The sequence below is a fragment of the Ornithodoros turicata genome, chromosome 1 (genome assembly GCF_037126465.1).
Source record: "Ornithodoros turicata isolate Travis chromosome 1, ASM3712646v1, whole genome shotgun sequence".
In the NCBI taxonomy this organism is placed as follows: domain Eukaryota; kingdom Metazoa; phylum Arthropoda; class Arachnida; order Ixodida; family Argasidae; genus Ornithodoros; species Ornithodoros turicata.
This window is the reverse complement of record NC_088201.1, coordinates 25,998,464-26,016,746: the sequence shown is the minus strand read 5'-3', so window position 1 is coordinate 26,016,746 and position 18,283 is coordinate 25,998,464. Positions and strand designations below refer to the sequence as shown.

Genomic DNA, 18,283 nt, shown 5'->3' with positions numbered 1-18,283 from the left:
GGCAGGACCAGAGAAGGCAAATAACACTGAAAAATTCTGGAGTAATATTTTCTGGAACTGTGCGCCTTCTTCACGCTGTTTCAGTTGGTGTGGTACAAAGCATGTGACATTGAAGCGAGTGGGATTTTACAGTGACCCTTGCCGTCCTATAGTATAGTTGTGAGGCACAACAGTCTGAATACCATGTGTTGCTGAATTCCAATTCGTGTTGTGTGGTAGAGCGTGCGCATGATTTGGGGATGAATGTGCGGCTATGAAGAAACTGAGAGATGCTGTAGTGCTATTTGAGATTTTAATAGCGGCCGAGACTATCACGATGCGGGCTGGTACAGCACAGGGACTAATAAGGGCTGCCATGTGAATCTTGCGTGGACCTATAGTGGACTGTGGACATAACATTAGTGAGTACAACAGGTTTCTTTTGATCATAGTCGTCCCGGGACTTAAACCCCCCCAAAAATTATTAGGGGGTTTTAGGTGACCCGAAGCTGTCTACGACAACGACACGGCAAAGGAATCGGCAAAGGAATCAAAGGTCAGCCACGCGATGTATGTGAGCCACTGCAAAGGGATAGCGCGATTGGTTTAGCGTGTTTTTCCAACCGTTATCGTGAACCCCGTTCCGATGTATTAAAACTCCCTTTATCACGAGCCTTCTTCATAGATCATCATCGCAGTATCACGACTTTCCACATTCTCTATCAGTACTTCAATTGCAGCACTTATTTCATAAGCAAGGTGTGACCTGGCAACGTAAGCACCTTGCACGCTTCACGCTTTTTCTTTCCTACGACCGTCTCATTCTACACGTTTCAAGATACTAAATTCCGAACATCTCGTACGCCGTAGAAAAGAGGAATAGACAAAAAATGTCGACGTGTGAAGTGCTAAGGGACTTGGGTAATGAGATGGTTGGACGACGAGGCCAGATTGCAGGAGTAGGAAATATTGCGTTGCTTTTATTTGGTAGTGGTAGCGGTGCCGCCATACTTTTCCAGATTCGTAGTGACGCTAGCTTTAGATTTGTAGCTACTTGTGAGTGAAGTAGCGGGTAGCGGTTATTTCGCTACTAAGTTTCACTACTACCTCAAGCTTTGGCCGTATATCCCTAGAGAGCTTACGAATCAATGTTGCGCCAAGCTATGAACGAATGCTTCGTTGATAATAGGTATAAATTTGCTTATGAACATCGATTGTGCAACGTAAGCCGCACAAGGTCATGGCGCATTGGGATTGCGACACTTCTCGGCTATGAGGTCTGGACTCCGTGAATATCCTTATTCGAAAAAGCACTTTGGATAAAAGTATACCATTCCATAGGATTAATCAGCACAAAAATTAGTAGACATCCTGTGAACACCAAGCAAGCATCATCCGCTGCCGCTTATCTTTCTAAAGTACAAATGTGTATACTACTACGCATATTTTGGATTGCCTGTCAGCTACCACAAATCAATGGCTGTTTGTTGTTTCACAACGTACAGCAATTAGGCATCACTACTTCTACATAGTAAGCATTTATTCGACGCAATTTCGTGTACCCTCTGCACGCCTTACAGCCCTTTTGACGGTCATCCCCTAGTGAGAAGAAGTTTATTTCTGGCTGTGTACCCCACAAATGTACCTCAACTCTGTCCCGGTAACCTTGCACCTGCCGCAAATGAATGTTCTACAACTGACGACCAGATTCTTGCTACGTGCGATGAGTCCCTCTTTTTATAGAAGTCTGTCGCCTGCTACGATTCGCAGAAGTTACGTGCGACAGACGACACGAAGAATGCACTCGCCTGTGTCACCCCGTGGTTCAGAAAGTGAGGAAGAAAAAGTGAATTGTCTCGCACGATGTACTGAAGGAGCACGCAGGGGGGGGGGGGGGGAGCTAGTGTGCAGAACGCTTCAAGCTGCAGCACCTTGTAGGATGAAAGACCAAGGCATAGAAATACCTGCCCTCTATGAGCTTTCTTCTTTCTCGATAAGGGTTTCTGACAACTTGCCCACTCTTTTTCTACTACTCAGCAGCCTACTCAGTGCCGGCGTCTACGGGGGGTGGGGGATTTCTTCTCCTGAGCCCGTCGAAAGGGGTGCCAAAACGAGCCTATACTACCGCATAAAACAACCAAGAATTGTTGCGGTTGTGTGGGGCATCTACGCCACAGCTCAGTTTGTGTTCATTTAAGTATACTGCAATATTTGGGGACGCGAAAGACGGGGACATAAGGTGCACACTGAACAGGCGTCACTCACATTCAGGCGTGACGACATTCAAGACTTGAATGTCGGCACGTGTCGCTTGTTACCGGTTTGCGTATTTATGCCTCCCTTTTTTCCGCAATACACTTCAGTTGTGAGTGAAGTATGTTCTGTGTGTACCTTTTGTCCTCGTCTTTCGCGTCCCAAATATTGCAGTATGCTATCTCACCAACTAGCCCAACTTCCTGCATTTGTTCATTTAAGTATTTTAGGAGGAGTCTTGAAACATTTTTTTTTCTTGATGACGTATAGGTCAGGCGCCGACGATTGGCCCGACCAGACTGGTCTATGTATATTTTGGTTAGGGCTTCTTTTGTCTTGCATATTTAAGGCAAGGTAGTAGCATTTTTACTATGCTTTTTTGCTTTGCATGTAGCAGTTTGGATAAAGAGTAATTTCGATTTTAGCCCAAAGTACATATAAGAATAGTCCAAAACGCAGTGCATTAATTTTCAACCATGCACAAAGTAATGATCAGAAATGTCTCTTTTTGCCAGTACAGGATTCAGTTTCGCGACGTGCATAACGCAAGAAGGGAGAAGCCATGTCTACAAACCGATTAGTACATGGCTGGCTACTCCTTGGACTTGACTTGAAGTAGCCCGTTGGGATAAACTAGTAATTCCAGCAAGGGCGTAGGGTGGCCCAAGTTCTTACATCCAACGTCTCCCTTGGTGAGTTTCTACAATGAAGCACGGGCGTGTTCAACGGTGTCTTTGATCACGCAGGATGTGAACGATGCATATTCTTATATTTTTGCCTGTGAAGTAGAGGACCTTCTCTATCTTGACTTTTGCAGTTCTGAGTCATAGATACTATAATATTTGATACTACAGACATTTCAGACGGAATTCTTCGTGCCGAAATTGTCGCATAAATTGTTTGCTTGACCGCCTGCTTGTATAGCGTTTCGGCGGCTTTACACATTACCACAGCTGACCCATGTAGCAATAGCTAACCGACAGAATTTCTTATAGGATGATATAGCTAGGGTACTGTAATGTAACACTAAATGGGAACACACAAAATGTCGCCTCAATGCGCGCAACTGCTGGACGCGTTATTGACTTTTGGCTGCCACTGTATTATCAAGCGCTGCTGTGCACAAGTCCAAAAGAGTCAGGACGTGAGTTTTTCGCTTTCGTCCGAGTACCATACGAGCTACGTCACTATAGCTAGCTTTAGAACATATTTACATCGTTGCTTGCGGACTGTCAGATGAGATTCTAAGTCAGCGAATCTGAATCATGAGTGAGCAATGACGCCAGAGAAGCGCGGGTCTCGATCATTTCTATTGGTTCCTACGAGCATGTGACCTCTCCCAAGCACGCAGCCCGTGGGGGACAGCAGTTCGACTGGCTGAGCAGCTGCCGTGGTCAAACACCAGCATTCTAAGGGAACTGTGCCGAGATATGTCTGAGAGAGAGTGCATAAGAGCCCATTAAAACCTTCATTCAACCAATGCTAATGAACTTGCCAAGGTTTTTTTGTTGTTGCAACGCGCTTGTGGTTACTGGTGTATACGCCACAAAATTTCACGGGGTGAACGCACACTTTTGAATCATTGCGCACGTTAAAAAATAGCACTTGTAGTAGATTAGCACTCTCGTACACCCAACATGAATCAATACACTAATAAAACGCACAGCCTGATATGAAAGTAGAACAAAAAAGGCCCCTTAGGAACAACGCCGGTGTCAACCACAATCATCTCATTCATGAGATGCGAAGACGGGAAGCCCCCTGGTAACAAGGGATGGCTGTGCTGCAACGCTACCACCCGGCGCCGTATCCGCTAAAGACCGGCGCATCTGTATCATACGCCATCACGTGGCGGAAACGTGCATCAAGTAAACACATACGGGACAACATCAGAAGGCACAGATTTGTCATGGCCAAGGGGCCACTATCTTACGGACCAGGGTTCAACCCCTAGAGACCTCTAAAAATAGCGTAGCTGTACTACGTGAACCGGCGCTCGGCACGCCACCTGGAGCGTGTCCTCCACGCGCCGTCACGTGACTCCCGAAATAACAAACGACGCGGGAACGTGCTCGAGTGGGGGAGCGTAGGGTTGCGTATATCATTCAGCACTCACGTGGTGGAAATTATGCAACAGCCAATGCTGGGGAAGTGAATGCTAGTGAAGACTGTACTTTCCCATTTCCAGAAATGGAAAGAGAGAAACACACACGTGTCACACCTCCGTGTCGCAATGTTTGAGCCACTTCGACTTTTCCTATTTTCTTCAGAGCGGGAGGATGTGAGCGCAGCGTGGCTTACTGGTTTCGCGTAGAAAAGGGCCGGTGAGTACATGGACTGTGGATATCGGTTCAAAAGAACCGATGCCTGGACAAGTTAACATGCTTGCACGGGTTAGTTTCGACGCTGATCCAGACGTCACATTCGTTGCTCCACAGTGATGCCAGACGCTGACTAACCCAGTGCATGCAAAGTAGCGTATCGCAGCGATATGGACACCATCATACCTTCCGGTTTCATGGGGCACCCGTTACTCCGATCATCGCTCCCGCTGTGCGTCCCAGACCTTTACAAGCCCAGTGAACCTATGTGTTCGATGGCTATAATATGTGGTACCTCCTATATGCCAATATGTGTATAGGCGATCCCAACAATTTACCGGATAAATGAATACTGCGTGAACCGCACACATGGAAGTTTGCTGTCTAGCCACTTTCCCGTCACGGAGTATATACCTACCGCGCCCCCACCGAGTCTCTTCTTTACGCAGTTCTGAAGTCGTGTCTTGCCATTAGTGCAGATTTCCTCTGTTTATATGTGGACATTTTCCGTCCCACTCAAAGCGGCTAAGTGGTCTGGGGTAGTCAGTTTGACTTCGTCGTGACTTAAATCTTCATTTTTTTCTTCTTCATTCACATCACATCACATTACCCACTGAAAGCGCACATCATTTTCGTTTTTCCGGAGCCAAGACTCAGTAGTGAAGTGATCTCTTCTCTTTGGGAGCGGTCTGTGGACTGGGACTCTTGTGCCTGGGAATCTGGGACGCTGTAATGAACCGCACCTTTGCCTTCTGAAGAATCCAGCCACAGAGCCAAGGTGTGACTAACGAGTTGGGGCGATCGACGTGGCAGCGGTCAGGTTAACGGGGTCAGAAAAGCTTCCCCGAATTGTAGGTAACTGAGTGGAGGTTTTTAATTGCAGTGAGGCCGTTCCCAGGACTTTTGTACGAATAGAGAGTTTGCTGCTACGATGCATCCTTAGTGTTCAACATGTCCACCAGTAATTGCATACATAAGTCGGAAGCGACATGCCCTGTACGTTGCAATTCGACACACTTTTTTGTCACTTGTACGACCGTGCTTGTACGTACAAAAGATATGCTCCAAGGGGGACATGGCGCGAACTAAGACAAAGAGGACAACCACAAGAGACAACCCCCTTCTACCTTTTTGTCGTAGTACTTTTTTGTCGTAGTTAGCGTCATGCCCCCCAGCTCGGAAAGCACTTCAATCACCACCATTGTTTTAAACCATGCGAAGTAATTCTATCAACAGGTGTACAAATATCGCATAATTCGATTTTGAAAATCGCGACCGTGCGCAACGGTGGCAATGCCCGGAAAGAGCCGTCGAGCCACTTGCGTCATTTTGACGTCGGGAAAGTGGAGCCGCTGATTGGTTTAGAGGAACGTCGTCTGCTATTTTTCACTCGGAACTCCGCCGCAGCGGTGGAAGAAGTTTCTTTTTGCCTTTTCTTTGATTTGGTCTACAGACACCGTTCAAGGTTAGGCCATGAGATTGTGGAGGCCATCCTCATTGAACTCCCCGAGCAAAGTTAACCAAAAATCGGTCAACCTGTCCCCGCTCGATCTCGCTTTTCCCTCCCGCGACTTTCCGGAGTAGGTGGATTATGAAAATAAACTTCAGGTGCCAGTTGAACGCTGTTCTGTCCATGTCTGTGTTTTGTATGGTGTTCGTTATTGTGGTGACTGTTTGTTGTTCTGTTGTTGGCGGCAATAAGTATAAACACAGTGCAGCACTAAGCGCTGCTTCAGTTCACGCTTGAATATGATCGCTGCATCGCTATGATCACTAATTTGCCCGTCACTTCGACTAGTAACTTTGCTAGCCATTCACCCAAGCAGCACAATGTACCGAAAGTCGAGTGCAATAGGGGTGGACGGTATGTGTCTTATCAATGTTCTTTAGTTTCACCAGTTCGTTCAAGGTCTTCCGCCTACCCCTCCACCCCATTGCACTAGACTTTCAGTACATTGTGCTGCTTGGGCAGTTAATGTCTCGTTCAGCCGGAGGAGTGTTCTTGCCGATACGTTATCAGATACAATCCAGTGAAATCTATCGCAATATGCCGTTGCCGGTACGTCGCGGCATCAGGCGTTGAACATCCATTGGCTGGGTTACACACCAACATAGCCAAGCAGTGTCATAAAACCACTACAATTTATGGTTAACTCAACAATCATCGAGCTAAACGAGAATTAGCCGGTACAGGCTACATACGTGGGCGACACAAACACACAAGTTTGAGTTCATCCGTGCCCGGCGCCTTTTGTTTTGTCACCACATAATGGCCGACAACGAGTTTGCGCCCGTCGGCATATCAACGTGCACTCAAACAACACGTGACTAGCGTAAATGTTATCTGACCATAAAATGCACAGTCGCGCACGGGAAACTGCCAACGGCAAACTGCTTACCTAGACATAACATTGCAACAACAACAACAGCAACATAGATGAATGGATGATGATGATGATGTGGGATGTTCCCCTGCGTTGAGTGCAGGACCCTATACCCCATTTCAAAATGGTTGGCGTGAAAGGTTGACGAGGGAAGGAAATCCCTACAGTTCGTGAAGGAGGCCGGTGGCCCTCAGAAAGGAAAGAAAAGCGCCAAGTGCACGACACTGATGTCCAGGGTTACTCCATGGGCCGAGAACTTTGCAGATGTTGAATGGCCTCTGATCCAGCATTTCAAGCATAACATTGCAAACACCCAACTAACTAACCTAATGATGAACTAACCAATATGCCGCCCTGCTAAGCCAAATGGCTGCTAAAATGTGCCTTTTGGACACATATCGAAAACCCGTGAATTTGAGTGGTTAAATAGTGATGTTATGTTCTTAATCACGGCATATAATCTTACGAAGCAGCATTTTCCCTGGTTTTCCTTGTTTCCAGAACATGAATCCATCACATCCTAAAGTTGGCAATACGAGAACATAAATTTCCAGAACGGGGGTTTCACGGCAAGGAATATCGAGGTCCTTCCTTATTCATCACTTGACAGGGAGAAAGCAGGGGAAAAGAAGAAGAAGAAAAAAAGAACTAAGTTAAACATAGCTCCGCGCGTTCACCCTTAACTCGCCACTCCGGGTATAACGAGGAGGAGAAGCATGATGCCACGTCACCGATGACGTTACAGTGTCCACGCGTTCTGGTTCGCTGGTCAGTGGGGGTCAGCGCCCTGTCCCTTTGCCGCCTTAAATCAGTTTTGCCAGTTCCCCAGGAGAATGGGGATAGAAGGAGCGGCCGAATCATGACCCAACCAGGAGCAATGCTTTTTCGGAGCCCCGAACAGCCGAGTAGCAGACAATATTTCTCTGAACCAATCAGCGAGCGCAGACTCTGTAGCGTCAGCGCGAGGTCGCAGGCAGATCACAGGCTCGTACTGCTCTCCACCACCGTTGCGCACAGTCGCTTTTTGCGGCGTACTTTAAATTCAGTTTCTGCGTGTAGTCGTTTTTAGTTTCTTCCCATACGCGAGAGAGATCCAGTTGTATGTTGAAGCGCCTATAGATGACATCGGATACGCTAGAGCGCCAGCGAAGTTGTTTGGGTTTAAAGGGCTGTTGAACGTTGGACATTGAACGGAAGAAAGTGAGAGTCGCGGTCTTGCATCGGCGGGACGCGGTATGGCAAGGTGTCCGCGGTTTTGGTCCTGAACGTTGAAATGGAACGTAAAACGCAAGTATTAAAGAGTGTTTAACTCAGTATGTGTGTGTGTGTGTGAAGAAAGTCTACAACTTCAGAAGTGGGATAAAGATCCGTCTTGGACTGTGACGACGAAAGAAATGTGCGAAGAGAGCGAAGCCTAAAGCCAACTACGCAGTACGGAAACATGGCAGACGGCAACAAGGAAAGTGAGGTCTCGGAGGTTCCAACGGCGGAACTTCTGCGCATGGTTTTGGAGAAAGATAAGCTAATCATGGAACTACTACGAGAACGGACAGCTGACCCGCCAGCTACCTGTGTCAAGTATTCAAGTCATGCCGGACTTAAGCAAGGGAATCAAAGACTTCAACGGGGAAGGCGACTCATCGTTAGCCCGCGACTGGATTGAAAACTTAAGGAGTACGGCGGCTTTACATAAATGGCCAGAAGAATTTCAGCTCGAAACAGCAAAGTCCCATTTGAATGGAGCTGCGCTGGACTGGTACCGCAGCCGAAGGAGCAAGATGACGTCATGGAAGGAATTCGAAGAACGCTTCACGAGGACTTTCATAAGTCAAGCTAACGCAGCAGAGAAGTTCAGGCGCATGAAAGAGAGAGTCCAGCAGCGGAATGAAAGCACAGTGGCTTACTTTCATGCCAAGATTCGATTGTGCACGGAAGCAAATCTGGATTTTTGCATTACCAGAGAACAAGTACTGGTGGGATTGCGATCGAGGCAGTTATGCAGTCCGCTGATGGCACGTGTTCACGACGATGAGGACGATTTATTGCACGACATTCAAGAGTTTGAACGGGTAGAGCGAGAGCGAGATGAAAGGTTTGGCGCTGTCCTCAAGAAGCCGACGCAAGACAATGAATTACGTAGCGCAGAGGCGAAAGACGGGAAAGACGTGCAACCTCAATCCGGAGGTCGAGTCGTCTCAACGGGAAAGGACTTGCGTCCTCCACTAAGAAACGAGGAGGGGGATCCGAAGTGCTACAACTGTAACGAGTACGGACATGTCGCCCGAGACTGTTCAAGGCCCAAACGTGCACTTTTGTGCCTTAGATGCGGAAAAACTGGTCACACTCAGCGTCACTGTTCAGACTTCGTTAAGAGAAATGAGACCAACGTTGTGGGAAAGCCATCGGAAGATGTCCAGCAACCACAGGTCCTCCTCAAAAAAGTGCGTTGGAATGGGAAAGCGAACCTCGTGGGAATGATCGACACTGGCAGCTCCGGCTGTCTCCTACGCAAATCTGCTGCAGAATGTTGCGGCGCCGAGGTCCAGCTTGAGGCAGCGCCCCTTTATGGTTTTGGGAATAGCGCTGTTCCAGCGACAAGAACAATTGGAAAGTGTACCGCAGATCTGGAAATCGATGGAGTTGTGGGCAAGAATGTTTCTGTCCTTGTGGTACCAGATCAAGCCCAAACAGTGGACTTGCTTGTGGGTCGCACGTTCACGGAACTCCCATATATAACCTACGCGCGCATTGGGGGAGTATTGCGTTTCTGGCACAGAGACGACTGTCCGTTTTCACATTTGGAGCCTGACCAGGTAAATACTCAACTGCGGCTGAAAGCGAAAAAAGATGAGCTTTTGCAAGAAGGTACTGTGAACTGGATTACGTTGACAGCAGACGAGAATCTGAGTGGTGAAGTGTCGTACAGGCAGTGTGGAGAGGAATACTTCATCGATATGCAGCAAGGTGAGATAAAAGTTCCTGTCGTATGTACCGAAAGAGGAGGCACTAAGATCAGAAGAGGTCAGCGCATGGGAAAAGCGGTACTCTTTGAGCCTGATCAGAGTGGCGATTCAGGGGAGAGCCCCTGCACAGACTTTAACCCTGCGGAAGAGGGCACCAGTGCGAGCGACACGCTTCTGGTGACTGAGCGGAGATTGATAGATCTCGGAGAGGTGAAGGTTGGACCAATAGTAGACGAACAACAAAAAGCAGAACTGGTTGACCTTCTGAATGAGTATCGCCAGTGTTTTGCGATGATTCCAGAGGAGCTCGGTTGCACGAATGTGCTGGAGATGAAAATCGAAGAGATCCCTGGTAGCACACCGGTGGCCGTAAGACCATACAGGGCAAGTGCGATCGAGAGGGAGATGATCCGGAAGATTGTGACTGAGTGGAAGAGGCTGGGTATCGTGACTGAGACCCATTCACCATATGCAAGCCCGGTCTTGCTGATTGGCAAGAAAAATGGTGAACAGCGCCTGGTGGTGGACTACTGACGCTTGAATGCGCAAACTGTACGAGAGAAATACCCACTGCCGAACTTGGATGATCAGTTGGAGGGGCTGGCTTGCGCGTCGCACTATACCGTACTCGACCTGGCTCATGGGTACCTACAGGTCCCTTTGTCTGAGGACGCCAAACAGAAGTCCGCTTTCATAACGCCAGACGAGACAGGACAATTTGAACGAATGATGTTCGGTTTGACAAACGCTCCGTCCGTTTTCCAACGTCTCATGAACAAGGTGCTTGGGCCTTTGAGAGGACCAGTGGCTTGTGTGTTACCTAGATGACTTAATGATTCCTGCTACATCATGGTGTGATCTGATCGATAGGTTAACTAAGGTTCTACAAGCCTTTAAGGAAGCAAGATTAACTCTGCGACTAAGTAAGTGTGCGTTCGCTATGGAAAGCATTGAGTACCTGGGATTTCGCATCAGTAAAGGGATGGTTATGCCAGGAGATCTGAAGGTTAAGGCTATCACCCAGTTTCCAGCTCCGAAGGACGTCCACGAGGTGAGGCGATTCTTGGGACTTACGAGTTTCTTCAGGAGGTTCATAGAACACTATGCAACTATTGCCGAGCCACTGACGCAGCTTACGAAGAAAGGAGCTCCTTACGTCTGGGGCCTTGAGCAAGAACGCAGTTTCCAAGAGCTGGAGTCAAAACTTACACAGAAGCCGTTGCTAAAGCTCTACGATCCGACTGCAGAGACCGAGTTGCACACGGACGCGTCAGCAAAAGGGCTGGCAGGAATGCTACTGCAAAAGAGCGATGAAAAGTGGCACCTTGTCTATTGTGTAAGCAAAAGAACGACAGAAGCCGAGAGTAAATATCACTCGTCAAAACTGGAGTTGATGGCAATAGTTTGGAGCGTTGACCGCCTGAGGCCACTGCTTCTCGGCATACACTTTACAGTCGTCACGGACTGCCAGGCTCTCGTATACATGAATGCCAACAAAACACAGAAACCTCAAATCGCACGTTGGAGTGATCTGATACAGGAGTACGATTTCACTGTCCGACATCGACCGGGGACTGATATGCAGCACGTTGATTCACTGAGTCGCGAGCCGGTCGAAGAGCCTTCGGACACGCTAGACAATGTTCTCGAGGACTGTTTCGAAGTATGTTTGACATACAGCATGGAAGATCAGATCCTTGCCCTACAACGGGGAGATTGTGAACTGCGCGAGTTATTGGAAATTCTCGAGAGGCCCCGTAGCAACTGGACCAAAGAAGAGTCAACTCGTGTGAAAGACTACATTACAGTGGATGGTAAGCTGTTGAAGGTCATCGTCATAAATGGCAAACAACACAACCGCTTCGTGCTTCCCAAGTCTCTACGCAAAGCCGTTGTTGTACGATGTCATGACTTAATGGGGCACTTTTCGGTAGACAAGACAGTGGCTAAGATCAAGGAAAGGTTTTGGTTTCCTCGAATACGTGCTTACGTAAGAAGGCACATCTCAAGATGTTTTGAGTGCATCGCTAACAAGGTACCAGGAGGAAGAACGGAAGGTCTACTTAACCCCTCCATATTTTTCTTTCTTTTCCAATCCAATCCAATCCAAGGTCTACTTAACCCAATCTCGCCAGGCTCAAGAACCTTTGAGACTGTGCATGCGGACCACCTAGGTCCCTTTGTGACGAGTAAGCGCCGAAACGAATACCTACTTGTCATGATCGACAACTTAACTAAGTTTGTGCGACTCCTCCCTGTCAGGAATACCTCAACGAAATGTGTACTACGATGTATGGAGGAATATATCCTAGACTAGCGGGGACTATCAAAGACCCTAATAACTGATCGAGGGTCGTGCTTTACATCGAAAGCTTTCGAGGAGTTTTGCATGGAAAGGACCATAAGGCACGTCCTTACTTCTACGCGACGTCCGCAAGCTAACGGGCAAGTTGAGCGAGTTAATCGAACTGTGCTACCTGTGATTGCTTCGTCCATGCGGGATCCTGAGCAGAGAGACTGGGACGAGCGAATCAAGGAGTGCGAGAGCTACCTAAACAACGCCGTTAGCAAGACGACAGGTAGAACACCGTTCGAAGTACTGCATGGTTATAAGCCTGATTTCTACGCTCTTGCATTACAACGTCTTTCTGGAGACGACTGCAAGGAATGGCAAGATCCCAAAGAGATTCAAGCAGCAGTCCGAGAGCGGCTGATTCACGAACAACAGAAAATGAAGATGGCCTATGACAAGCGGCATTACCCGGCCCATCAATATGAAGTTCGAGATCGTTGGCGAGATCTTTTTCATGCGGACTGCTCCGCGCCACACAGGACAGTCAACCAAGACGCAGCCAAAGTTTCGAGGCCCCTTGGTTGTAACTGAAGTCCTCCCATCTGACACATACAGAGTTTCAGCGATAGGCAAGTCGAGTCATTTCCGAACGACTGCCCATGTGTCACAGTTAAAGGGGTGGTCCATGACAACTAGATCCTCCCATCAGCTCGATGATGACTCTGATGATGATGATGAAGGATCAGCGGGACCAGCATCAGCCCCTGAGCAACTAATCCCAGAAGCATCCGCAGAAGACAGGGAGCACCGCCCCAGACGAACAAGACGACTTCCAGCAAGATTTGGAGACTTTTAAACTATAGTTGTGTGTGTGTGTTAAAGATTTCCCGTACAAAGGGATATAGCCTTTATATAACCTACCTATAGTTTTATATAACCTTTTCCTATTCGCGTATTTACCATTTAACTGAGGATAGTTACGTGTGGCAATTTAACGGGGACGTTAAATCTTTCAGAATGGCCGAGTGTAGTCGTTTTTAGTTTCTTCCCATACGCGAGAGAGATCCAGTTGTATGTTGAAGCGCCTATAGATGACATCGGATACGCTAGAGCGCCAGCGAAGTTGTTTGGGTTTAAAGGGCTGTTGAACGTTGGACATTGAACGGAAGAAAGTGAGAGTCGCGGTCTTGCATCGGCGGGACGCAGTATGGCAAGGTGTCCGCGGTTTTGGTCCTGAACGTTGAAATGGAACGTAAAACGCAAGTATTAAAGAGTGTTTAACTCAGTATGTGCGTGTGTGTGTGTGAAGAAAGTCTACATGCGATAATTATGACTCTGTGGTGTGCATTACTCGCGGCCGACTCCAGGGCGGCCCTACGTCACGTGGTTGACTTCTTTGAGGCGACAGCTAGGCCTAAAGGACTCACTATGACCCCAGCAGCGCCCTCGGACACTCCCACCACCACGATCACGTCCAGCATCGTCATCGCCACTTCGATCATTCCCGTCATCTCTCATCGTCATCACTGATCATTGTCACCACTTATATTAGACCCCTAGCTATGGGGTAGCGTTCCACTCCTAGAGTGGAAAACCTCCCCACTTCATCATCACAATATATATGTTGTTGTTGTTACTTCTCATGGTGCATTTTATTGGCCTACTCAACAGTTGTATAGGAAGAAAACAGGGTGCTAAAAATTACTTCTGTGCTACTTTGAAAGATATGCTGTTTTTGTCAACTCCGAATGGAACTTCGAAAAGAAAAAGGAAGCCTTGCGATGCACTGAAGCCACACTCCTAGCCAACCTTCATCTCGAATGATATCGTTATCTGCCTTGATTAGTTGAAAAACGGAGGCGTCCGCCTTTTTTGTGACACTTATGCGGTTAATAATTGTCACAAAAAAGGCGTACGCCTCCTGTTTTCAACAAATCATGGCAGATAACGGTATCATTCGAGATTATGGTTGGCGAGGAGCGTGCTATCAGGTGAATTTCATTTCTAAGAGTGTGACTTGTCGGAGGGGGCAGTCGGCGACCCGGAGTTGGAACCTACGCATCTCTCTTCGGGTAAAAGGAAGGATGGCGCTTTTTTCGGTGGATATATCCATTCCCACGTTCAAGAAGTTGTCGACGGCGTCCAGTGCACTTTGCACATTGCCTTCATCATCTCAAGGCCCAGCGCTGGGGAAATGTGATTCGTCACTTTGCCGGTATGCGCTGGGGTTGCACTAAGCGCGATCTTCTTCTGCTCCACAAAACACTGGTTCGTGGCTCCATGTTATACAGCTTGCCCGTATTGCACGGTCTGTCACCCACGTCTCAACACAAGCTTTGGTGTGCACTGGAACGCAGCCTGCGGACGTGCCTTGGTGTTCCGCGCAGCGCTGAGACGCGGATGGTGATCGCCGTCGTCGGAGATCTGATATTCTCCGCCGAAGAGAAACCATCCGACACTATTTACGGTTGCTCGCTCACCACTGGTGCAATCCCTCTGGTACAAAAGCTACGTAGGCGGAAGTAGTAAACTCCCGACATGTGTTCAAGCGACGACGGGCCGCATCGCTGTCTTTACTGTTGTCCTGACCGCCCCTTCAGTGGCACCGTGGACACTGCCGAGCCCATTCCTTTCGACACACATTCCTGTCCTCATGGGGCCGAAGAGCCAGGTCCCCGTTCCGGTTCTTAAGCAGCCTACTTCGGAAATGATAGATACAAATACAGAGGCTTTGTCATACCGGACGAGTAGATATGATATGGGTTTCGCCTGTCACATCGTGCTTCGTCGACCTTTGCGGAGCTGTATGCCCTATTGCTGTACCTAAAGTGGACTACCATCTTTGCTCCTGGGTGCACCGTGTAAGAAGCATGGGCATTCGCGGCTCTTTGGCCCCGGTGGTACTGAGTATCCTCACGCTGCTCCGACTCTGGGGGAAAAGGGGCACTGGGTGATCCTACAGTGGGTCCCCGGCCACATTGGAATTCAAGGCAACGTGGTGGCAGATTTGACGGCTGTTGCGGCCCACCGCTACCGCAGAGCCGTGCCTACCATCCTCTCCAACGGAGATAGGCAATCCCACTTGTCTGCGTTGGGGCCACCCTAGGCGCGCCAGCAATGGTGCCATGACATCACTCAATGGTCACTCATCTATATAGTGGACCGTCGTTATCATTCAAGATGTCAGATGATTTCCCTCGCAGCTTTACATCACTTGTGCATAGTTTACGACTCAACGTCGCCTTCACCCCTGTGTTCCGGGCTAGGCCGGGCTACGGTAATACGATGCTGTGCTCCACTTGCCATACCCCAGCTACGATTCCCCAGATCATCGAGGACTGCGACCGGTACACGTGTGAACGACGGGTACTTCGACGCCAACTTGAACTCCTGGACCACAGACCATTCAGCTTGTCCAGAGTCCTTCTCCCATGGAGCCCCCCTGCGCACCAGTGTCAGGCTCTTCGCTCCCTCTTTGCTTTCGTTCAAGCTACCCATGGAGGAAGGAAACACAGGAGCGGCCCTTCCAAGTTTTTGCCATGGGGACGGGCGTGCCAGCATCGCATTGCACTCTGGGATGCTCCTGTCTATCATGTGACCGCTCACCTGACCCCAAGAGCATGCGCAGGCCAGCTGCCTAAGCAGACGACGGCAGGAGTCGTGATTGCAGCTCAGCTCAGACGCCTGCCTTGTACGCAAGCTTGTACGTGATGAGCGCCGCGCGTCCAGTTTTATTTGTGTGTGTTCGATGGTTTACTCTTGGTTTACCCTTCTACTGCAAGACCGGTCACGATCTGCAGGATAAGCAGGCAGTACCAGAAACATCATTCGTAGCAGTGAAGTTTGTGTGACGACGTAGCCACGTTTTGTGTTTGTTGCTGAAGTGGTAAAGCATGCCAGTAATCAAACTTATACAACAATGAAGGAAATCAGATGAATCTGCAGCTGTAGCACAGCGCTAGCTTGCAAACGAACGATTCAAGATGACTCTCTCACAGACACGGATACGAAACAAACCGATCAAGTACGTACTTACGAATGAAACATTATTCCCGTGATAGAGCTGCTTTCTGTTGAACGACAGCCGCAACCGCGGTAAGAACACGTTAACAAAATGTTGTTTCCCCAATGGTGCTCACATTTTAAGAGTAAAAGACTTTGGAAAAGCATAAAAGCACGGAAAGCAGCGCGAGCAACAAAGCGTTGCTAAACCGAAACTTTAGAGAGGATCACGTGGTGGACAGGAAGTAATGGCGGTTTTGACAGGGGCGACCGCCAGAGGGGTCCCACGGAAATCTGTTCGAAACGGCCGCTCCTGTGTTTCCTTCCTCCATGAAGCTACCGCGGCCTCCTCGAACAGCTCTGAACAGAACTCTGACCTGTCATTTCTTCGCGCTCACCATTAATTCGTCCTCTCATATTAACCTGTTTGAAGTGAGGTAGGGTCCTGAGGCTATACCACGGGGAAGCATCCCATGTCATCATCACCTTTCCTCCATTCATTTATTGTTGTTGTTGAGTCCGGCTTGAGGCTCATATTTCTGCAATGTAAGTGTGTAAGTCCTATCCAAATAGAACACTGCCCAGTTTATTCACAATAATGACGAGGAAAACATTATTTTGGGAATGGGCTCTATATACATTCCCTCCACTTGTCATTCTTTCTCCGAGTCGCATTTCTAGTCGTGACCATTTACCACGCTACTCTGCCTCCCTTCTGCATAGACTTTGCCTGAATATAGCTTTTGCTCGCAATTCGAACACAGTATCGGATTATAGTGATACAAGCTTACGTTCCAACTGCAGCGTCGTGGCGGCGTTACGTCCTTATACACTGTAACTAACGTTTCTGGTTCTCAGTATTTAGTGAAAACCGCCGATAACCACCGCGAGAAGGATCAACGATAGTCACCTGAGGGCTCCCTAGAACGTCCAGTGGGTGCGCCAAAAGTGGGCATGTACAAGCTGAGCCGAACTTTGCTGCGGAGAGCTGTTCGGTTATTTTAGACGCAATGAAGGTGAGGGAATCGGAAGCTGCCCTTTAAACGAGGCGCATTTGATGGGCTTGATATTTTCCCCCTTCTTGGTAAGAAGCGAAGTTTCGGGAATGGTCGCAAAGGAAGCCGATTGAATCCTGTCAGGAAGTCAGAGTGGAAGAAAACGCACATGTTGTGCGGGTCCCTCAATCAATATGTGCATGAAAAATCCACTACAACAAATTCAAGTTCTAGATGTGCTTATCTACTCCGTTCTATTATGAACGTGTAAACTAATAACAATTTCAATTTCAACACTTCTTTTGTTTTACTTCATAGCTTCATATTTGCGCCGTGTCAGATATAGACAAAAATGTTTTCGCCGAAAACTACCGTTTTCAGGTTTCCTAAATCACATTTCTTTCTCGACGAATTTCGGAAAATCTAAACGCCGAAAACCAAGAACCGTTGCTCCATCCAAAACGGAGATGCGACTACTTCGTGCTCAGTTGAGTATCATCAACAGGAAGCCACAGCCTGGCAGCGATTCTAGTCCCTGTGCAACACTGACAGTCCCGATTATTTATGAAGTTGTTGCCGACGCACCGCTCTGCTCGTGCGCTTTAGATGCATGTCGTGGTTTCTGCTATTATCGGTTTATCAATCGCACCCGCACAATAATCCCCGGAACGGAATGGCACATAAGGTGCTAGGCTCGAACTATGAAGCTTTCCTGACCCTCGTCAAATTCGATCCTATATCCTTTCGACGAGGCTTCTATACCTCTCATGTGACCTTGTGAAACACAAGCAGTAGGCTTTTGTATTGCCGTATATCCAGAAGTTTTGCAGTATCATCAGCCTAGCCACAAGTAGGAATACGAGCTGCACCACAGCCCAATGTACTGTCGATTTTTCCATTGTCGATTATATGCTGGCGAGATGGTGAGAAACTGTCGTTGAATGCGGGCAGGAGTGACCAGGCGTCTACGCTGCCGTAATGTACGCCGATATCTGTGATAAACTTTGCCAGACCTCAGACCGCTTCGACGGAACCGGTTCACGTCATGCCACCTGATTGGAACTGCTCTGCACGTCACCGATTGACGTCAACC

General features: G+C 48.3%; 1 protein-coding gene across 1 annotated transcript; it reads left to right on the top strand.

Moving 5' to 3' along the window:
* The first annotated feature begins 8,150 nt into the window (after nt 1-8,150).
* LOC135377709 (uncharacterized) lies at nt 8,151-13,479 on the top strand. The gene has a single exon (XM_064610322.1). The coding sequence runs from the start codon at nt 8,527-8,529 to the stop codon at nt 10,432-10,434; it is 1,908 nt and encodes a 635-aa protein (XP_064466392.1). The 5' UTR covers nt 8,151-8,526; the 3' UTR covers nt 10,435-13,479.
* Nucleotides 13,480-18,283: the final 4,804 nt, after the last annotated feature.

Bases quoted from the DNA above. Each gene is read 5' to 3' on its own strand.
- LOC135377709 (XM_064610322.1), top strand. From the start codon at position 8,527: ATGCCGGACTTAAGCAAGGGAATCAAAGACTTCAACGGGGAAGGCGAC.